Genomic DNA, 14,100 nt, shown 5'->3' with positions numbered 1-14,100 from the left:
CCTCCCCACAGCCTCACCTTGTAAACTGAGCTGAACTTCCTGGGAGAGGAGTTGCCTAACTCTTGATGGTTGTTTTTTGTTTTTGTTTTTTTTTTTGGTGGGGGAGGGTTGTCTAACACTGTGTCAGAAATTCTTTTTATTAAAGTTACATCTTCTGTTAAAATCCAAGGACATTGAAGTTTTTATCAGTAGACATATGAGCAAGAGGGAGAAATTATCAAAGACTGGGTAGGGAGCTCTCTGCAGGATTCTGCAGCAGCTAAGAGTCAGATCAAGGCACATGCTGCCTCTCAGAAGAAAGGAAGGGATGGGAGAACACTGTCAGTCTGACATGTTTATTTTTGCTTAAAGTATGGGGGCAAGAGATAGTGTGAATGTGCACCATAGGCAAACTGGACCAACAGCTTTGATGGGAGTGATTATGAAAATAAAACTATGCTAGCCATATGGGGCTAGGTTTATGCTCCCCATTCCTCTGATGCAAGGGCCAGAAAGCATAATTAATTTCTGTATTTATGTTAACTTTCAGAATTCAGGTTTTTGAACTTAAATATAATTGTTTTAATTGTGTTTGGATAACGTATTTTTTCATGTTTATTTGTGCCATCCATTTGAACAGAGAATAGATTTACTTCTTTGAAAACTAATATGGCACAGGGCCCATCACTGCCCTCCAGTTTTCCAGCTCCCTCCTTGGCAGGCACCCAGTGTTTTCAGTTCCTCACCTGTACTTCCAGGAATATTCCACACGTTTCTGGCTTGAATGCCTCTTAGTGTGACCAAATGTGCATAGTGTGTATTTCTTGATGACTCAAGACCCAACCATTTTTAGAAGTGTCACTGCATGCTATGCTTTGAATATTAAAGATTCTGAAGTTAATGTAGTGAAAAGCAAAGCCCATTTAAGTTCCTCATCTCTTCCTTTCTTCCTCCCAAGTTGCCCATCAGTTGATTTCCTTGGCATAAATGATCTCCCCACCTCCAGACTGGAAGATGGAAATATTTTTGTTATTGTGTGATAATCCCAGATTGGAAATCAAATGTTGTCTCACCATCATGTCTTTGTTCAATGACAAAAACAGATGGCATCAAATCGTGTCTGATCTAATCCTTTGATTTACACTGACCATTTGCAATTTATTATTTCTTCTCCTAATTAGATGATTTTAATGTGGCTAGCATCACAAAATTTAATTTATTAAAATGTCTCTACAGAATGAACAAAAAGAAGTCATTAGTAAATTTCGCACAGGAAAAATAAATCTACTTATCGCTACCACAGTGGCAGAAGAAGGTCTGGATATTGAAGAATGCAATATTGTTATTCGTTATGGTCTCGTCACTAACGAAATAGCCATGGTCCAGGTACATTCAAATATCTCTAATCTATTAATTTTTAAATTTTGTGTTCTTATTTTATTTTAGTCGTTCTATTTAGTAAAATAGCACACATAGCTTTTAAAAATATAGCTGTTTTCCTATGAAAAGAGAAATCATCTCACAGTGTATACAAATATCGAATCATTATGTTGCACACCCACAAGTAACACATGTCAGTTATACCTCAATGAAACAAAAAGAGAGAAATCTTGAAGGGCTGTGCACTACTGCCTTTTGTATTGTTTAATTCATATTACAGCCAGATACCTATTGTCTTTTTAAACAGCAACTCTTCTTTGGTTGTTATTTCTGTGGCCTAAGACTTTTTAGGAACATGGCATTGGTCCCATCTGTAAGAATCAAAGTAGGCCTTCTTATTCCCAGGATGTCTGTGCGCTCCCAGCTGGACCAGGAGTCTAACGCGCAGCATCCCACGAATGTCCAACAAAGTAACACGTGAAACCTTAGGGAGCTCTGCTGTTTCTGCATTTTCCTTTTTTATTCTTTCAACTTCTGTACATTTAAATTTTTTTATAATAAAATGGTGATGGGTGGGAGGTATATATATATATATATATATATATATATATCTCCAAAGAAAGAGAAAAAAGTGAAATGTCCCAGTTTTCATTCAATTTTACTTTATCTTTTGCCCACATTATGTTAACAATACAATTGTTACCTTTTGTTGAGTAAGCATAGTTGTTGCTTAATATTCTTCCCATAAAAGTAACAAAAGGGTTGTTTTATACTTTAAATTGCATCTTGAATGGAAGACAAGTCCTTGAGGACTAAGATCACTAGGCAGGCACCAAATCAGGAAGTAATTCTATTGCAGGAGTTGATTTGTTAGTTGTTTGTTACTCAGAATGCATTTTTCATGAGTATAGTATTAGAGTTGATAGGTTCCTGGGCCAGGCCACACAGTTTTCTGTTACAATGTATCTGAATATCACTTTATAAAGAGGGCTATGGAGGTTTATCACCATGTTGAGTGTGTTTTCATGGGGAAGTGTGTTCAAAATCCAATGTAAGGTCCTGGGAGAGAGCTGCATGCTCCAGGGCCCTGGTGTCAAGGTCAGAGAGGCCCCTTCTCATCCATCCACCCATCCATCCTCACTGGTGGGAGGGTGTGGGCTCCCCTAGTCCAAATCACTACTGATGGTTCCTAGGGTTTGAGAGAGGGACCCCAGGGTACCGAAAGGCTGGACAGGATGGTACTGTGTTACCGAGGCTTTTTAGGGTTGTGTGGGGACCTAACCATCATCATTCAAGAACATTGTTTCTGCCACCAAGTGCAGTTTGAGTTTCAAATAATGGACTTAATAAAGAATGGATAACAGCTAACGTTATTGACAATTAAGAGAGCATTTGAAGGCTGGGACACTGAGCAGTGAATATCATTCCAGGACAAAAAAGGGAGAGATCTCAGCAAGGCAGGGCCTTTCTCTTACGTGACTTCCCTCTGTCCTCAGGCCCGTGGTCGAGCCAGAGCCGATGAAAGCACCTACGTCCTGGTTGCCCACAGCGGCTCCGGAGTTGTTGAACGTGAGACCGTTAATGACTTCCGAGAGCAGATGATGTATAAAGCTATAGACCGTGTTCAAAATATGAAGCCGGAGGAGTATGCCCATAAGGTACTGTGTGGGGGCCTCTCCGAACTTAGTGTTCACTTTAAATTGGCTGCACGTGGTTGACCGTGGATATCTTTGTGGCCGAGTCTCCAGACAGAAAACGTGCCGAACTATGAGTTCCAGTTTGATGAGCTACGCTTAGTCCAGAGTCCCATACAAAGAGTCAGGACCCCTACTGGCCAGGGATTGTCAGGGAGCCATTCCAGCAGAACCAGCCATGAACTTCGGTAATATAAATTTAGGCTGCGCCCAATCCGGGAGGACTAGTGTACCTCATCCATTCAACCCAACCTAGTAATTCTGGTTTGGTTCAATCTGGTTTCACAGGCATATTTTTTTTTCTTCATTCCAGAAATATTTATGAAATGCCTCCTGTGTTCCAGGGAACGTTCTAGAAATAGAAAACAGATAGACAAACAACAAAGATAGGCCCCTGCAGCATGAAGCTTATATTCTAATGTGTATATAGTGAGATCTGAGGATTTGAAGAGGAGAAATAATAAACAGAAATGAAGCAAGAACTATATCATGTAGAAACAAGTGCTGGAAAATTAGAAAGGGATGATGTGGAAAAAGTCACTAGATAGGTACTTTAGATGGGATAGTTGGGATAGGCCTCTTAGAGGGAGTGAGACTAGGCTACACCTCAATAAAAAGCAAATACATATTATGTCATCTAGCAGCATCTCCGTTTACTAACATAGAGTTATTTGGGTGGTGAGAAGAATGCCGTGAAAGAAGAAAGTATTTCTGCAATATTTCAGGAAATCCCCCATACCACTGAATTAAAGACTGTAAGTACCATAATAGCAAACAATCCATTTAGAAGAAAATTCACACCCTTGCATATGGGTGTGAATGTTAGTTTCTTAACATTGGAATTGGCTCTACCCTAAATAGAGTTTCACGAAAGGGTTGCTTTCAAATTGGTGTGCATTGCTATAACCAACTCCAAGGTTTCCTGGCCAGGTTTCTACACAAACTTGTATTTTAAAAGCCTTTTAAAATATAAGGCAAACCAAACATGTTGTAGTGTCAAATCAAGCATTTGTGGCCAAATAATGTCACTGGAAAGTTACTGTCTTACATTTAATGTCCTAAATGAGTGAGATCAAGTGGCTGTTTTCAAAAATTGATGTTTCGAGACTAGTTGTATTGGATAAACTCTAGAACAACCTCTGGAGTTTGAGTCAATTTTGTCCAGACAATATCTAGAATAAGACACAGACCCTTTAGGGACTCCAGAATGGACTATCTTTTTAGATCTCTTTTGACTAAGTCAATGGTTCTCAACCTTGGCTGCACATTAGAATCACCTGGGAATCTTTTTAAAATCCTGATTTCTGGGCCCCATCCTCCGGGAATTCTGTTTCTTTGTTACTAATGTTGTGGACCCACCCCATAACAAAGAAACAGAATTTCCCGAGGTGTGAGGCCCAGAAATCAGGATTTTAAAAAGATTCCCAGGTGATTCTAATGTGCAGCCGAGGTTGAGAACCACTGAATTAGAGAATCCTCCGAATTTACTCAGTGCTGGGTAACTGCAAATTAATGGTAAGAGCTGACGCATAGGTGAGTTTCCATGTCTTATACAAACTTTATACATAACTGAAAGCTTCTAAAATTGGAGATCTTAAACTTTGCCCTAGCATTGACCCAACAACTTTTACTACAGTATTACATTTTATTTGGACTTTTTCTTTCTTAAATCTTTATTGTTGAGAGTATTACATAATCCCTCCCCTGCCTTCCCTCTGAGGTTCAACAGACAGTCTGATTGTAGCTGTGCCTATCAATTATCATAATTTCTTTTTCCCCCTCTAATTATTTTATTATATGCTTTACTATTTTAGGGCTAATCTTTTAGTTTATGGTGTCCTGGTTACATATCCATACATTTATCTTAGTTTTACTTTTATTTTTCCCATTGAACTCATAGGTGTGTCTTAATTGCCCACATGTATGTGATCCTATGCCAAATCATCATTCAATCAGCTCACTAAACCATAGTTAACTCTCAAAAACAACTGGAATCAGAGAACTTTATTATGTTGGGTTTTTTAAAAATATATTTTTATTGATTTCAGAGAGAAAGGGAGAGGGAGAGAGAAAAACATCAATGATGATAATCATTGCCTCCTGCACATCCCCTACTGGGGATTTGAGCCCACAACCTGGGCATGTGCCCTGACCAGATTCCAACTGTGACGTCCTGGTTCATGAGTCAGTGCTCAACTATTGAGCCACACCAGCCAGGCTAATTTATTATCCTATATAATAAAAAGGTTATATGCAAATTGACCCTAACAGCAGAGCAACTGGGAATCACTGGTCACTATGACACACACTGACCACCAGGGGGCAGACACTCAATGCAGGAGCTGCCCCCTGGTGGTCAGTGTGCTCCCACAGGGGGAGCTCTGCTCAGCCACAAGCCAGGATGATGGCTGCCAGTACAGCGGTGGTGGTGGGAGCCTCTTCCGCCTCCTCAGCAGCGCTAAGGATGTCTGACTGCAGCTTAGGTCTGCTCCCTGCTGACAAGTGGACATCCCCCGAGGGCTCCCGGGCTGCCCGCCAGAGGGATGTTTGACTGCCAGCTTAGGTCCAATCCCCTGGGGAGCAGGCCTAAGACAACGGGTGGTCATCCCCTGAGGGGTCCGACTGCAAGAGGGCACAGGCCCGGCTGAGGGACCCTCCCGAGTGCACAAATTTTTGTGCACCGGGCCTCTAGTATTGTTATAATTTTCATAGGAAATTGATCTTTGTACGTCTCTGATTAAACTATTCAATACCCTTTAGGTTTGCTTCTAAGTTGTTCTTCTCTTTGCAAATATGGCTACCCCAAGTCAAGGCCCAAAACAGAGAGGCAAGAACCAAAGAGATGGGCCATTCAGCTTTATTCATCAGCACTGATACTTTACTTTCACTGAAAACATAAAAGTATTCACTAGGTCTTAAGGAAAACAATAGTTTCCTCCACAATTTAATACAAATTGGCCATTTAGAGGAGATTCAGTTTGGAGGTATATTATTTAAGAACCACGTTTTTTTTTTTCCTGTGAAGTTGTGTAAGTGTGAGAAGTAATCAGTCCCTACTTCAGGTTTTCTGCCTTTGATAAACTAGATGGTTTGTGTGAAGAAATAAGTTTGGCCTCTAGTCACAGAGCCTGGAATGCATGGCATAAGGGCTTGTTCTCTCGAATCAAGAATATGGACAATCTAAAGTCATATGACAGCTTCATGATATTAGGAGGACCTCAGGCCTCTTCTCTGTCTTCTCCACCCTTTAGTACTTGGCTCCCATTCTCAGGGTCTAAGATAGCTTTTAGAATTTTAGCTGCCACATGCTCATTCTAGGCAGGAAGGAGGAAAAAGATAGAAAAGGCAAAAGTACACATACATAGGAGAAGCACCACTTAATATTTTCTTATGTCTCCTTGACCTCTAGCTTGGAAATATAGTCATTTAGCTAGCATATTTCCACCCAGAATAAAATTATGGTTCTGTTCCTAGGAAAAATGGCTTCTAGATTGTAAACTGGTAGTTTCTGTTACGAACATGAAAAGAAGAGATGTCGCGAAGGAGATTTGCTAAGATAATGAAGCATCTAGGAATTAAATGAGAAACAACGAAAGAAACTGGGGGGTTGTCATAGATAAGAGAAGACTATGGGTGATGTAATAACAATGTTTAGTTCTTAAAGAGATTCATATGGAAGAAAGTTTATATTTATTTTATGAGATAATTAAAATGAGGTGGGTAGATGGGGAGTTTGGGGGTTTATTTTTTTGCTAAATATTGCTAAGGACCTTCTCACAATAGAACTTTTTAAAAAATAGAAGGGTTTGATTTTTGAGGGTCCCACATTTTCATGATTACATGAAGGTCCCTATACTAAGTTGTACATGGGCCATTGCCTCATTATTTCAACTTCTAGGACATAAACCAAGAGTATATTTTCACAACTATCTAAGGTCTCTGAATTCAAGGATCTTACTTCAATGAGGCAGCGAATAAATAAACCACAGAATACTCTTTTCTCGATGCAGATCTTGGAATTGCAGATGCAAAGTATAATGGAAAAGAAAATGAAAGTCAAGAGAAGTAACGCAAAGCTTTGCAAGGAAAACCCATCGTTAATAAGTTTCCTCTGCAAAAACTGCAGTGTGGTCGCCTGCACTGGAGACCATATCCACGTGATTGAGAAAATGCACCATGTCAATATGACACCAGAATTCAAGTAAGTTCAAGGAGAGTCCACTTAAGCTTCTTTATAGGATGTGAAGCAGGTTGTATTGTAAACGTTCTTCCAAAATAGTACAAATTGAATTTATTATTTTCCAGAACTTTTTTAACTTCCTCAAATTGTATCTCTATTTCAAATGTCTACTTTTCAAATATGCTGCCCTGGGGAGGGAGGTAGAGTGTAATATGTACCTCAAGCCATTTTGATCCGAGGCATATCAGTGTGTGTACGTTCATATTTGTTCTCAAAGTTTTGAACAACTTAAGTCAAGTTAAAATAATTAACAGTTTGGAAGAAGCCACACAAGGCAGCATGCCCCTGGAGAGGTGGATGTGAAGGGACATCTGCCTGAGGATGAGTGTCAAGTTCAACAACATGCACCTATGGGCTGCATAGTGGTCATTTGCGAATTCTCAGGGATGTTTCTTACTCCTTGATAATTTTAGGGAACTCTACATTGTGAGAGAGAACAAAGCACTGCAAAAGAAGTTTGCAGACTATCAAACAAATGGCGAGATCATCTGCAAAACATGTGGCCAGGTGAGTATACAGCTGTGGGTTCATTCCTACTTTGGCCAAAAGGAATTCTTAATTTAATGCAAATTTAATTTTTGTTTTGCTCTCTCTTTTGTTTTCCAGGCTTGGGGAACGATGATGGTGCACAAAGGCTTAGATTTGCCTTGTCTCAAAATAAGGAATTTTGTAGTGTCTTTCAAAAGTAATGCAACAAAGAAACAATACAAAAAATGGGTAGAATTACCTATCGCATTTCCTGATCTGGACTATTCAGAATATTGTTTGTTTAGTGATGAAGATTGACATTTGGTTGAAGATTCTTTTAAAAGATTGTGAACTAAACACTTAATATGATTTTGATTGTTTTTTCTTATACTAAAGAACCGATGTAAGAATTTAATAAAGTAATTGTACTTTGAGATGAGCTGTATGGAGTAAAACAATATATCATACTTTTCATTATTTATCTTGTTTATGGGCAGGGGTAAAGAAATTCTATCAATAATATTCATTAGTGTGGAGCAGTAAGGTGGGGAGTACTGTGGAAAAAATGCAGATTATAAATGAGGGTCTAAGGTACCAATTTCAGTCCTGTCACGAATTTTCAAAATAAAACAAGCAAATCAGTCATCTTTCTGAACCAGTCTTCTTATTGGTGAAATGGTTGTAACATTGTCTGCCGTTGCTTTTATTAGTTTTCTATTGTTGCATAAAAAATTACCTCAAGCTTAGGGGCTCAAAACAATGCCCATTTATTATTGCAGGTGTTGTGTAGCTCAGGGGTCTGAGCAGGGTCTGCTGCTCAGGGTCTGAGAAGGTGTCAGCCAGACGATGTTCTCATCTGAACACATCAGGGAGAATCACTTCCAAGCTCTTTCAAGTTGTTGGCTGTTGTGTGCTTGCAGCTGTAGAGAGGGATTCCTGCTTCCTTACTAACTGTCCACTGGGAGCATTCTGAGCAGGGGCCTCCCTCACCACCTGGCCCTTTTACAGCACAGCTATTGCCGCTTCAAGGCCAGCAGGAGAATCTCTCTCTCTCTCTCTCTCGCTCTCTCTCTCTCTCTCTCTCTCCTGCTAAAATGAAGTTTTCACTGTAATCACAGGGCTGACTATCTCATCCCATTCCCAGGTTCTGACCACAGATGAGGTGAGGGGATTGTCCAGGGCATATGTAGCAGTAGGCAGAAATCTTGGAGGCCATCCTAGAATTATGCCTCCTATACCACTTGCCCAGTTTCTTTTAATAAGTGATTATACATATATATATCACTTTGAAAACTCTGAAGCACCATAAAAGGCAAGATATTATTAAGGATGTGGCATCAGGTAGCTTAAGACTTGCTTCCTCAGTTTTCCCTCGATGAACATGACACTGTACTCAAAAATTACCTAACAACAGGAATGGCGGCTCCAGACCAGTTATTAAAACCTGCAAGATCACCTGTGTCAATGGAGATGTCCAGGGCTCACAAAGGATTTAGCCGGGAGCCGATGCTGGATGTTATTAGGGAATAAAGTATAAATGTCTACTTTCATCACCCCACCCCTAGCCCAATGCAGAAGACTAAACTCTGGGTGCTGTGACATTTTCCGCGTTTCTGAATGAAGTGTGCCCATTTGTTGATGGATGCAAGGCCTAGCACTCTAGAATGTTCTCCCAGTAGACAAGTGGCCTCTTTAGGCATGGAAGAGCCACGTGATTGAGACAGACCACAACCGACCATTTCAACCGCACTGCCCAGCCTCACAGGTGTTCTGCTTCACAGAAGCATCTTCCTCCCATGACTAAGGAGAAGCAAGGTGTTGGAGGAGGCAGAAGAAAATTCTTCTGTGATTTTGATGGATTCATTAAATTCAGTCCAGCAGTAACTTTGAATCCTCAGAGGACCTAAGCCACGGTGAATATTAACCAGTCAGAGCTCTTGGGAATGCAAGAGGGCAAAAGAAGATTGTGGTTTCTTAAAATACCTTTTAAAACTCCAGCTGACTCCACATAAATTATTGCTCTCTTCTAAAACACTTTGGAAACTATGCAAGAAACCAAATGCATAACATAGCTAAATGTACTGCTGTAACATATGTAGACTGTTTTGAAGGTGTCAACAAATATCAGTTTTTTCTCTATGTTTCCACTAATTTTTAAATAAAGAAGTGTTTTTTTCTACTTCAAAGTTTTAAAATATATGTTTCGAATAGTATAAAACTTAATATGTGAATATACCTGAAACTCAAACCATGGTACAATGTATTTCATAAAAAAACAATTGATAATTGTAGCATTTTGATGGATTGTTATCGAACAGTTTAATACTCATAATACGTTAGGATAATTTACAGAATGTGCTCATGACATGCAGACCTCAGCCTGCCAGAATTCCCAAGTTTTGGTCACCATAAAACCTTCGGTTAGTTGGGTGACGTTGAGCAACCTCATCTCACAGGGCCTGCGTTTCAACCTCACCTCATAGGGCCTGTGTTTCCCCCCCTGGAAAATGAGATTGGATTAAATGATTTCAAAGGTCTCTTATAACTCCACCATTCTCCTAATTGCGAGCCGCAGTTTGCCAAGCCGCAGTTTGCCGAGCACGGAACTAGTCCATGCTCTGGCTCCCTGGCTTCTTCATTTTAAGTCCTTGTTGGTCTTACACTTGCTGAGTCTGAAGGCAGCTAAAGGGGTCTCATGAAACAGATACGCTAGCTGGAGTTACGTGTCTCAGGCAGGTTTGAAAGGCCTGAAAGTCAGGAAATTTTAGAACAACACGTATTTCCAAGTAAACCTTGTGAATAAGAACTGTAAAAATTTTATACCAAAACTTTGAAATTATTTCAGACCATATGAAATTAAAACACAGTAACTCACAGTTTATATAAATAGCTTGAATTGAGTACATGTCATTAGCAATTGCTGAAAGCGAAAAGTGCTGCCCTGACCAGTTTGGCTCAGTGGATAGAGTATTGGCCTGCAGACTCAAGGGTCCCGGGTTCGATTCTGGTCAAGGGCATGTACCTTGGTTGTGGGCACATACCCAGTGGGGAGCGTGCAGGAGGCAGCTGATTGATGTTTCTTCTCATCAATGTTTCTGACTCTCTATCCCTCTCCCTTCCTCTCTGTAAACAATCAATAAAATATATTTTTTTTAAAAAAGAAAGTGAAAAATGCTATAAGAGAGGTATTTTTCTCTCTGCAATTTAATATTTCCCACATCAGAGAGTCATGCCTTAGGGAAAAGGAGGCTTCTGGTATTGCTTTCAATTTGGTTGAAGGTAAAGCCAAAGAGGATTTGGAGTCTCTCATTACTTTGAAGGCAGGAGAGACTTGAACACACTTATGTACTGATTAGGAAGAGAGTGAGAAATATCAGTAATGTTCAACCCAAGTAAATGCTTACTGGGTGTTATTGATATTTTCTACCAAATGCTCTTGCCTCGGTCTTTTCTGGTCACCCTGATCCATTCTCAAATGTGGGCCTTTGCACATGGTTAGAAGGCCTTCTTCACCACCTCTCCAGCAGTCATCCTTTATGTTCTTCAAAAACAAAACCCCTGTGTCACTTCCCAACATCTAACATAGTTCACTTCTTCAGAACTGGAGTGGAGAGAACATACAGGGAAAGTAGTGCTCGTCACTCTGAGCATGATCAAATGCTTGTTTCCAAAGTCTGGTAAACAATTACATGAGTCATAGTAATAAAGAAAAAATAAGAAAATGATTTTATTTTCTTCTGAGAGTCATGAAGTTAATTTGGAATGACTATAAGCTTTTGTTTTCTTCCGTTTGTGAAGTTCTCCTTAATTAATTGCACTGGAGATACAAGTGTGTAACTTGGTTTTTGTGGGGACAGCATCCTCACTGGCTTTGTAACTTGGGCAAGTCACGTAACCTCTCAGAGACTGTAGGGAACAAATACCAACCTAGAGGGGCTGGCATGAGAATTTGGGTATGGCATGGAACTTCCCCAGCAGTTGGCACTTAGTAGGAATTAATGTATGAAATATAGTAGTAACAGTGGTCAGAAAAGCAGCAGCAGTTGTGGCACAGCTGTAGGCATAGCACAGCAATAGGACATTTTTAAACCTACATTTGATATTAAAAAGCCCCCACACCCAATATTGATTTAGTCTAGATGGTTTATCCCAAGAAGTAAATAGTGGTTGTAATGAAACATGAGCACTATGAATATGTATTCAGTGTAGCCACAGGGAGGATTTAATGTCCAGTAATTTTGGTCCAGCATAAGAGGTGGTTGCCTTTTATTTGTTTCTAATTCCCTAAACCTTTTCCCTCAGGTCACAGGTTATAAAATATAAAATACACATGGAAAGCACTGCAGATATTTTTATAATTTTTAGATATTTTCTGTAACTGGTTTGGCTAGTGGATAGACGAGCGTAGGCCTGTGGAGTAAAGGGTCCCAGGTTCAATTCCGGTCAAGGGCACATGCCCAGGTTGTGGGCTCGGGGCATGCAGGAGGCAGCTGATCAATGATTCTCTCTCATCATTGATGTTTCCATCTCTCTCTCCCTCTCCCTTCCTCTCTGAAATCAATAAAAATATATTAAAATGATAATAATTTTTAGAAATTTTTCACAGAGTGTTACTAAGTTCCCCTTCACACAAAATTAATCATTCCATAAGCATTTCATTTGAAGATGAAATTGGCCTAGGGACCCTACCCATGCACAAATTTCATGCACAAGGCCTCTAGTATGTAATAAACGACCAATTATTTATTTCACATTTTCAATATTTGATGAAAACCATTCATTAAATTTTTTGAAGTCCTATTATTTGTAAGGTACTCTATTTTAGGCACAGAAAGTAGTGAGAAAAATAAGGATCTTGTCCACAAATTCTCTTACATAATAGTAAGGATCATGTACTTACTAATGAGTAAAGGGTCTTGCTTTTAGGATTTATTGACAGAGATTTGTCATATGCATAAATGACAATAATATACAGAAGACAATAACATATGGTGCCATAGGTGAGGAGAAGGAGAGATTATTTTCAACAGGAATGAAAGAAAGATGATGGCATTGGATTGTAGAGTATCCAGGGGGTTACTTAAAGTCCTTTTTCGGGTAATCCCATCTTGGGCATGGGAATATTGAGGTTGAAGAGTATAGAGGTAAGAAAAAAGGAGAACACCTGACAATCCATAAAAGATACTTTTGCCATTAAATATTGTTATGATGACCTCCCATTCAAAAAGAAAAAGTCATTCTAATTACATTTAGAATAAAATATTTTGTTTAAAGTGTATAAGTTTGAGATAATTTTGTAGCTTAACGTAACATTTTATTTAAAAATATTTTAAACTCTATTTACCTTAGTAATTATGAAATAGTGAAACTAGTTTTAATAAAATTCAACTTCTCTGAAAGGGTTTGAAAAGGAAATAAACTAATGAAGGAGGATGCCAACTTCTGACTGAGGAACAGTCATGGGGAAAGGTCAAGATTTCTCTGAATGGAGCTAGAGGAAGGAGGAAGACTTTGAGATGCCTGTGCTCTGATCATATGAAGCCTTTTCAAACACACCTGGAGACCCAATCCTATTTTTTCAACATTCTCTTAGACAAAGGCCACAGCAACTGGCCCAGCAACATCATCTTCTTGCCCAGGGAAGGACATTACTCAATAGCTACTGAGGAAAAGAATGTCAGACAACCATAGTTTGCTCTGGAACCAGGATGGTAGGTGAAGAGATGGATAGTTGGCGGCATGCACATCTTTGTGCACAATACCCAACTGTTAGTATATTTTAAAAATGTTTTCAATATGCTTTTCTCTGGGTACCCAATTTGACTGAACTGAGTGATTAGACTAAGAAGAGCCCCTGTACCAGTGGAGCTTTGTAAATAAGCTTCAACGAAGAGTGAATTTGGGGGGAAGAGGAAATAGATGTAATAAGCATAGATGATCTTTAAATGAACAGTGTTAAAAAAAATAAAGAAAATAGATGGGAATAATTTTTTTAAAAGGATTCGAAGTTTCAAGCCTGTTTATAGGCCAAGGAGTAAGACAGAGGGAGAAATTCAAGACTCACGAGGAAAAGAAGAGGGCGTAACTGTTGAAACAAAATGCTCGGGAACAAGGAAGAAAATGAGACTAAAAGCACAGGAAGAGGTTAAAGTTGGATAGAGGGGTAGCTGCTGCTTCTGAAGGAGAAGAAAAACAACTATGAATAAAAGATACCGTTAAGTGTAAAGGTACAAAAGTAGGCGGCTGGTGGAGTACATTCACCTGGCGTCGATCACTAGGCTATCTGCTGAGTTGGGCTTTGGATTTGAGGATGGACATGGGGACATAAGAAAAGTAATG

General features: G+C 39.5%; 1 protein-coding gene across 1 annotated transcript in view; it reads left to right on the top strand.

Moving 5' to 3' along the window:
* IFIH1 (interferon induced, with helicase C domain 1) overlaps positions 1–8,407 on the top strand; it is a 57,485-nt gene extending 49,078 nt beyond the window's left edge. The window contains exons 11-15 of the mRNA XM_006766559.2: positions 1,216–1,365; positions 2,856–3,017; positions 7,064–7,254; positions 7,707–7,800; positions 7,900–8,407. Of these exons, the coding sequence (XP_006766622.1) occupies positions 1,216–1,365; positions 2,856–3,017; positions 7,064–7,254; positions 7,707–7,800; positions 7,900–8,079 (777 nt within the window). The 3' untranslated portion in view covers positions 8,080–8,407. The remainder of the gene's footprint in view (positions 1–1,215; positions 1,366–2,855; positions 3,018–7,063; positions 7,255–7,706; positions 7,801–7,899) is intronic.
* The last annotated feature ends 5,693 nt before the right edge of the window (positions 8,408–14,100 follow it).

This window comes from Myotis davidii, unplaced genomic scaffold (genome assembly GCF_000327345.1).
Source record: "Myotis davidii unplaced genomic scaffold, ASM32734v1 scaffold59, whole genome shotgun sequence".
Lineage (NCBI taxonomy): Eukaryota > Metazoa > Chordata > Mammalia > Chiroptera > Vespertilionidae > Myotis > Myotis davidii.
This window is presented reverse-complemented; position numbering and strand designations above follow the sequence as displayed.